A 9097-nucleotide genomic window follows, 5' to 3' on the forward strand; every position below is an offset into this window, starting at 1 on the left:
ATAATCTTAATTAAAAGACCACTGGGAACCCTTTCACAATAGATCAAAAATTGGAATACTGACTATGTTAGCCACATTTTTTGTTCCTTTTTTAAAATAAATAATAAAATATGAATTTATTCGTTCAGAATCTTATTTTTTGCTTGGCGTTGTGTCAAGCTCCTTCACAGGAGCAGCCAGAAAAGCCTCTAAAGCCTAGATTATAGTTTAATGATCAGAGTTGGGAGTCTGCTCCAAATTTAGATTCACCTAATTAAACCTGTTGTGGCAGCTAACATGATCTTGGACTGTTCAGGGAAGCAGAGAACAAGAACGCCTCAGAGAGGACCGCTCTCGGCCGTGATCGGATCAGATAAAATATAACTGTTCTTTCTCCTGTGGTGTTTTTATTGCAACTTCATTAACTTCTATAGACATCATAGCTGTAACAATTCAACTTCTGGCGAAACAACTGAGTTGGGATTCTCAGGCTGAGGGCTTGAGGGGATAATGTCAGTCAAAGGCTGCATGACACACCAAGCTGCTTGTTTGCAGATTTAGAGATAAAGGAGTTTTCCTACAGCTAGCTTGCAAGGACACAGACACTGAGTGTCTGCGGAAAAATACAGACCTTCAAGCCTCGGGGAGGTGGACATCTGTGTGTCTCAGAAGAAAAAGTTTCTTAGACATAATGAGTAAGCTGAAGAGTCGGGGCTTTTTCTCCCAGGTTTGATTGATTTTAGTTTCTCTTGTACTTTATTCTAGATGCAAAACTCTTAAACAAGATAGAGAAGTTCCATCAACGTAATTGAACTCCTTACCTGATTTTTCAAACGTCTCAACCATTGACTGTATATGAACATTGGACAATGACGTACTGTATTTTTGGAGTATAAGTCACGTGGTGCGACTTATACTTAGGGGCAACTTGTAAATGTTTTTTTTTCTTCTTTTATGTTTTTTTGTTTTTTTTCCTGCGACTTATACTCTGGAAAATACAAGGATGTTGCTTGTTCCAACAAAATGAAGTCAATTCCGGTGCTTTTTTTTTATGTTGTTTTGCTTTCCTGCTGTTACATAAGCAAAAATGTCTGATCGGAAAAAATATTGAATTTAACTGTGTACATGAACCCTGAAAAACTTCATCTGATTGTAACAAACTCTTACTTACGCCACACTTTTGATTGTAAAAATTCATTTTTACATGCGCAGAACTAATTAATGGACCGAAAATGGCCTAAGAAGAAGAAGAAGCGATTTCTGTTTTAAACAAACAAAGCTGCGGTATTGCGCGAGATGATCTTCTAAGTGTGCTTTTATTATATTATTACTAAATATGTGTAGCCAGTTCTTTATTCTTGGCCCAGAGGATGCATTAGGGTTTGGTTAATGCGCACCAACAACATTTAGCCTTGGACACACTTGGAAAATGCAGCATTGTGGCCTCGTGTAAATATATGGGAATAACATCACCCTTTATTTTATTTGGACATGATTGGTAAAAAATGCACATTATTGTTTGCACAATTTCTTAGGACCTGAAAAAAAAGAAGCACTCGCTAGTTTTACTTTGAAAACGGGAAACTTTAGCAACACTTTTTTCCGAAGATTTACTTCCGGCGACAGTAGTGCTGCACATTCGGCTTTGTTATTGATTAAAACCTTAAAGTCCAGCATTATTCTGCATTTCAGAGCAATAAATACATCGTTCCTGAATAATATTTCTACTACACTCTAGTATATTTATAAAGATCGCGAATCAGCGATCTTGGACATCCCGACTATTTGTACTCAAATTTTTGGGAGCAGATCACGAGTATCCGAGTTCTCGAATACTCGTTACAGCCCTATTGCTCATGTAGAGCAGCTGGACGGACTGCGGTCCAAACCCTCCTCTGGAGCGCACACCCTATGAAAGCACCCTCCCCTGTTTGCAGACGCGAAGCTACAAGTCCGGCTTCTCTGTTTAGACACACGGCAGTAATGACACACAATCAGATCAAATTGTTTACATGCATCACAACAACTGGCTCAACTCGCCTATCTTGATCGGAAGGAATTTAGGATCCGATCTGATCGGATTTTCTGCCAGAGGGTGTTATTCGGATCAGGCGTTCATTCCAATTACTTGTGTTTATGTAAACCAGCTAGTGATTGGTGTCAAACCCGCCCAAGTCAATATTTAAATGGCAACCACTCGCCAATCTGGAGTGAGCTTAGTGGAAGTCCACACCTCCACCATCTGAGAGAGCTTCCTCGGGAGAATCTGTCAGTGATTGACATGTGACCACTCGCTTTTATTAAGGCATCTGATCGTCCTGTTTATAACTTAAATAACTTGCACTACAGAAAAAAATATATTAGCAAGAATTTTTATTAAAGAAAAGATAGCAAAATATAATTTCTGAGTTGTAGCTGGGTTTTTTTTCAATAGAAATCTATGGGATTTTGGCTTCGGAGAGTCAGCAGGTACTTTCTATCAGTCAGTTCTCGTAAATACTTCATGGTCTCAACATTTTCTATCTTCTGCATTTACCTTTTAGGCCTACACAGAAGAGCTTGTGGACCTCCACCGCCGGCTGATGGCGTTAAGGGAGCGAAATGTCTTACAGCAGGTCTGTTTTGTGTGCCTTTTTTCTGCTAATCTAAAGTAAAACATAAAGAAACGACTAAAAACTTTTCTTCTTCTGCTCTGTCAGATTGTGAACTTGATTGAGGAAACGGGCCACTTCAACGTGACCAACACCACCTTTGACTTTGACCTTTTTTCACTGGATGAGTCCACTGTCCGTAAACTACAGAGCTACCTGGAGGCGACGGCCACGTGACAGGAAGTGGAAGCCGGCGCGTGGATGTCACCGGCAGAGGAAGCTGCTCCGTCACGTCGGCCCTTCAAGGAGGACACGAGCAGCCTCACGAGCCCCAGCGAGGCGTCGAACAACTACCACACGAACACACAAACAAGCCTAAGCACACAACACCACCTTCACGTGACGCCGATGAGAACAGTGGAGGAGACGGAGGCGTGGGAGGCAACGCGGTCTTCTGTCTACAGGCAGGATTTGACTCTCTTTAGTGTGTGGAGAGCTGAGGAATTCACCCCACACCCCCCTCACTCTCCCTGCTGCACTCATATTGCTCCCGCCTTTGCAAAACTAATACTTCCCCTCCTCCTCCTCCTCTTCCTCCTCGTCCTCCCTCCTCACATGCACACTCCTTTCTTGGCAGAACACTCCAGTTCCCTCCCCCAGTTGTCAGCTGGAGCTAATTTCTTTCCCAACATACTCTTTGAGTTGTGCGTTTGAGTTGTCTGTGCGTGCACGTGGGTGTGTGTGTGTGTGTGTGTGCAAACACTGCTGAGGTTTAGGAGAAGCCGTCTTTGTGACTTCTTTCATGAAACTTGAGCAGAGACCGTTGTTTCTTCCAAAAAAGACACACGCCAACCGATACACAATTGGGAAGCACTTTACTCTGTCAGCCACACACCCCGTTTATTTAGTACGATACATTTTGCCGTTAGCAACTTTATTTGTCGATTTGCCAGCAGTTTCTTTACAATATTTCACTTTTCTAGAGTTAGGATTAAAGCTAAAGTCGTTTCTTCTAGTTTTGTCACGTGTGACTAAGCTAATTCATGGTTACTTGGCTAGATTTCTGTTTTTTCTGAAGCTGCAAGACTGGAACTTCTACTTTGTGGCCATTAAACCGTTTACATTGAACTCCTGCAGGTTAAGAAGACGGGGGAAAACCCGAACTATCTGGAGATACACTGACACTGAAGCTTTTTTTTTGTCGCATTAAAAACGACAAACATGACAAGCTTAAATTTGGAGCATACGTTATGATATTATGATAGAAGCCATTTTAATCAACATGTTTAGATCACTGAGGCGTTTGCTGTATGGATGGAGTGAGAGTTTGCAGAGCTTTCTGTTGTCTAAACATCTGAAAACACATGTTCTAGTTGAGTCCCCCCCCTCTTTCTGCTTCCTCGCACTGAAAGCTGAGCCTTGACCTCTCACCAACACCCCCCCACACACACATACACACACTTCGCTCCCATGAAAGGCCCTTCCTCCTTTATTCCCTACACCGGCGTGCATGAAAGGGCTCGACTGCTCGCGGCCAGAGCAGTGGAGGTTCCCTCCCGATTTGCCTTCTCAGTGGTATAAGGCGAAATTAAAAAATAAAAAAAAGCCGTGAAAAAGTAGCCATACTTGTTTCCTAGAATCCAAAAAAGAAAAACAAGAAAAAAAATTGGGGGCCATGCTTTTTTACATTTTATTTTTCTACAAGTGCTTTTTTGTGTATTTATTCCCAGATTGCGGTTAAGAGAACCTGTGAGCTATGAATGTATACCGCTTTTACTTTTCTACGGCTAGCAACAGCCCCACTCTAGTGCCTTTGTCTGAGACTCCCAGTGTGAGGGGCGGGGGGGTACGCGGTCTGTTAGTCATGCCCACACAGATTGAACCCCCACCCCAACCAACCCCCCTCCCCTCCCTGGGGGGAAACAAGTGTTAATTGGGATGCCTGAATATCCAGTGTTGTCTTAATGGCCCCCATCTCCACATCTCTTCAGATTTTTTTTTAAAGTAATGATATCTCTTTGCATCTTGTTTGTTAGGTGGCATTTTTCATCAATGGTGGTCCTCTTTCTTTTTTTTTTCTCGGTAGAGTCAGCATCAGATGACTGTGGTAGTTTTTGACTTGAATTAGCTGCAGGAAGAGCTTCGTCCGCTGTGTTTTTTTTTTGTTTGTTTGTTGGTTTGTTTGTTTCGCGTTGTGTGTTTAGTAACGGTGTTCTTGAAAAGGGTTCGGGCTCCCTCTTCAAGCTGTTCAACGCTTTCAATGTAATGCTGAAGTATTTGAAACCAAAATCTCTCTTTAAAAAATAAAAAAAAGCGGTAATGGATAGAAGAAACAGAGCAAGATGTTCGCTAAATGCGGTTCAGAATCAGAAAGTTGGTTTGGATGAGTTAGTCAGAAGATGGTCTCACAGATCTGGCTCCTCTTCAACAGTCAGTGCAGTTTAATAATGCCTAAACACTATTTGCCTGCTGGTGATTAGCAGCAAAACCAAATATCTTTATTTAATTAAAACTTTAAATTAAATGCACTGTTTGTTTTTAACATATCTTTTGCATGTCTGCACTACAGTTTTTTTTTTTTTCTCAGCCTTTTTCATGCATATCTAACCTTCTAGACCAGCTCACACATTCATCGTTGGTGACATTACAGGATAAGCACAGTTTGTCAGGAAAATGGCTTTACTTGTTCAAAATGAATCAAAGTCTAGTTAAAAATGACTTAAATAAGTTCACTTTGGTAACATGGTTGCATAAATTGATGCATTTTTAACATAAACTTGACAATCAAGACGTTATAAGACATTAGGAATAATTCCACACACCTTAAAAAGTAGCTGATTAATAAGTAAGAGGGACACTGAAGTTACTACCTAGTCCTTTGGGCACTTAAATGTTTTGGTGAATAATATGAAGTGCAGATGAAGGTCTTTGTACCAGATTTAGCTGGTATTATTCTTGCTCTGAATGCGAAATTTACTTGCAAACTGATGGTCATTTAGACACAATAAGCAATTGGAGGTGATTTTTTTTAGTGATTTGATTTGCGCTCAAAATGATTAAACTTTTTTGCTTTAAAAATGAAGCTTTCCTCCTTAACAAGCACACAAGCTCCAAAGAGTTAGCTTGTAATAGTAAGTAATCTGTATATTATGATGCTCTTTCTTGAGATCCAACACACTTTTAGATTTTCTTTATTGTTGTACATTTTTAGTATTCTTTTCTCTATTTTTTAATTTCTTCTGCTTTGATACTTTTTGTCCAAATAGCTCTTTAGCTAGGAGCCAGATTTGTGAGACGAGTTTAGCATTTTGTTGAAGTTGTAGATGAACTTGCTTCTTTGATTCTGCGTGACCTTCTTCCCCGCGCCATCGTTCGGTTGTCACAGAGCCCCCCCGTTACGCCGCCTCATTCCCCCGTGGACGGTGTTTTTGCCTCGATAGCTTTAATACTTTTTGCTGTCTCTTCTTCTGTTGCCTGCCGAAGCTCAGCGACACGAACACACTCCTCGACCGCAAAGAGCGCCTGACGTCTCGATAGAAACGCAACCTGGATCCACACCGCCTTACGTCCCCTCGCCGTGTCCTCCCTCCTGCCCTCCTGTCGTCCCCTCCCCCCCCACCACGCCACTTTGATTTCTTCAAGGTGTGCCTTTGTCAACAGAACCTTCAGGCCGCTACACTGAGAATGCACTGTGTGAGTGACGTCTGCGAGTGTGTTGGTCAGCGAGGGTATTGATGAAGAACAACTTTTCCTCTCTGTCCTTTTCTCTGTGCATTGATGTGGGAACTTTTAAGTCCTAGTTCATGAACTCTGACCCTTGACCAGGCACTCATTCAGTCTCCAGCGGCGGCGGTGAGGAGGAGTGTTTTATTTATGGACCTCTGCACTTTTGGCTGTGATGACTTCAGTACTTATGTAGTTACCTAAACTGTATTTTTAAGGATTTTATACAATATTTACATGCAATACAATATGAATTGAGTTTTTTTTTTTTTTGCCAACCTTTTGTTTAGTTTTATTTAATTCTTTACGTGGGCATGTGTTGTCATTATCCTTTAGCAAACATGCCGGTTGGATCTATTTACAGCATGAGATGTTGTTATTGGAGACGTTCTCCATGTTTTGTGTGTTCTGTTGACAGTCGAGCACCAAGAAAGAGGTGTAGAAAAAAAAACCCTTTGCTGGATGAGCTAAACTTTGTGTTACCCTCTGCTTTGAGTACAAATAACTGGACCAGAAGGGAGACTTGCAGAGTTCATACTTTGGTTCCAAGAACTAAAAGAAGAATTGAAAAAACAAAAGAAAAAATTGTTTTCTGCGTTTAGCTTTTATTTTTTTTTTTTTTTGTACCTGTTCATAGGAGTCTGTACTGATCTGTCATCACTTGATTTTTTTTCTGTGTGTGTGTGTTTGAGATAACTTGAGCCTGAAGAAACACATCATAGGAGATAGAGTTACAAAGTGAGGGGAGCTCAAGGCGTGTGATTCCGTTTGGATAAATCCTCTGACCATATCTCACAGACTCCGCCAGAATCAACAAAGCTGTAAAGAGGAAGAGAAAACTCTTAAATGATCAACTTTGAGTAATTAGAAGTGAATACAGCACATGACGTGCCTTGATTTTAATTTTTTTTTTATCCATATCTACGGCTGGTTTCTTTGGCCGAGCAAAGGATCATGGGTACTGTAGTGATTAAAAGCAACACAAACCTGGAATTGATTTGAAAACGGAATAAAAACACCAGAAGCTCCTTCACTTTTTGACTCTGCAGGGCTGTGGCAGTGAAACATTTCAGCTGAGACTATAATCTCACAGTAAAGGTGGATTATTTGTTGTGTGCAACTTTAGCGGACTACGAAGAGCAAACGGTTCCTCGCAAACAACCGATGTGGGAGGGGCCATGTGTTTCCTGTCAATGCTGTCACGTCTCTGCGACAGTGGGACAGGATTGCTTGAATTTATAAAGGTTAAACTTTTTTTTTCTCTAACTGAGGGCTTAATAAAAGCGGGTGGGGGGGTTAATCCATGTCTGCGTTCAAAGCAACAGTGGGAAGAACAAATGAACTGGAAAGCAAAAGAACAGTTTGGGGTTTTTAAAAGGAAGAACTTGGCATTGTGATGCCACCATGTGGCCATATGATGCAAGTTGTTAACGAGGACAAACCTGTTATTTTAATGTTATTTTTTATTTTCAAATCATATTATTAATAAAGTCATTAAGTACTGTTTCCTGCATTTGTGTCCAGTCTTTGACCGCTGCGTGACCTGGCGAGGAGTTCATGGAGAGTTCGTGTTGTGGCCGCTGCAGACGGCAGGAGTCAAAAGGGGAGCAGGTCGGCCGATAATGTCACCAAATAAAGACAGGGGAGGGGGGGGGGGTCGGAGGAAAGGCCGACCAATAATTGCGTCTACGGCTTCTCTCGAAAAGATAGATTGCTTCAGCGGAAACAAGAGAAAAAAACGATAATTTTTAAAAATCCCATTTAGTCGTTTCAGGTTCATTCTGGGTTCAATACTGAGCAAATGTGATGCATTGGCAGTTCAAACGATGTGTTTGCTGAAAGAAAAGCCTGCTCTCTAAGTCTTTAACAGAAAAACTTATTTTCCTATTCACTCTAAATGCACATTTCACTCATTTAAAACAAATATAAAGTTTCAAATAAGTATAACAAAAAAGCCAGCAGGTATTTTTGTCTTGTAGAAGTGTGCAATTAAAAACTTACCTTTAAAAACGGTGCATTTTTCAGACTGCATTGTGCTGAGTGTGAAATTTGGTGGAGGAGAAATGATGGTGTGGGCTTGTTTTTCAGGAGTTGGGCTTACCCCTTTAGTTCCAGTGAAAGGAACTTAGAATGCTTACAGATACCAAAACATGCTCCAGCCAGCAATAAAAAACAAATATGTTTAATTTATATTTATTCAGATATTTTGTGTGACTTCTTCTTATTTTAGTCAACTTTCATCAACCGATACAATCCTAATATGTATTTATAAAATAATGTTTAGTAAATGCAGTCAGATTTTGTGCAATTAGCAACTGTAAAAAAAAAGAGTAACTCAAACGTTTTCACAAAAAGTAGTGCAACTTAAATTAAGCTTGTGTAACCTTTGAGCTATCCAAGGCATGTTTACATTAAAGGTGGGGTCATCTGGACCCCACAAGAGAACACAAGGGTTGAGTGAAATTTGTCATTTTGGAAAGGGTGGCAAATTACAAATGAAAGGGACCAAACATGCAAATTTCAAACTGTTTTATTTATTGAATTCTTGTATTTGAGTTTTTTTTTAATCTTTGGCAATAATAACTTGACTCAAAAATTATGGGATGAGACTTTTTGCTGGGGGGCGCATCTTTCTGGTAAAATAATCATCAATGTTTTGAATATAAAATTCCTTAAAAAAATTGTTTTTCTACTAATTTGAGATCAAATAGACCTCCCCTTTGAAGAAAACGAAAGACAAACTCGCTCGTTGGACTTTAAAAGTCTGATTTTTGCAAATACAGGCCACAGCACAATCCCCACAG

General features: G+C 40.4%; 1 protein-coding gene across 2 annotated transcripts in view; it reads left to right on the top strand.

Moving 5' to 3' along the window:
* Window positions 1-7801, top strand: part of mllt1a (MLLT1 super elongation complex subunit a) — a 19714-nt gene extending 11913 nt beyond the window's left edge. For both annotated transcript variants that reach the window (XM_024278751.2, XM_024278752.2), the window contains exons 11-12: window positions 2523-2594; window positions 2679-7801. In XM_024278751.2, the coding sequence (XP_024134519.1) occupies window positions 2523-2594; window positions 2679-2807 (201 nt within the window). In that variant the 3' untranslated portion in view covers window positions 2808-7801. The remainder of the gene's footprint in view (window positions 1-2522; window positions 2595-2678) is intronic.
* Window positions 7802-9097: the final 1296 nt, after the last annotated feature.

The sequence above is a fragment of the Oryzias melastigma genome, linkage group LG4 (assembly GCF_002922805.2).
Source record: "Oryzias melastigma strain HK-1 linkage group LG4, ASM292280v2, whole genome shotgun sequence".
NCBI lineage: Eukaryota > Metazoa > Chordata > Actinopteri > Beloniformes > Adrianichthyidae > Oryzias > Oryzias melastigma.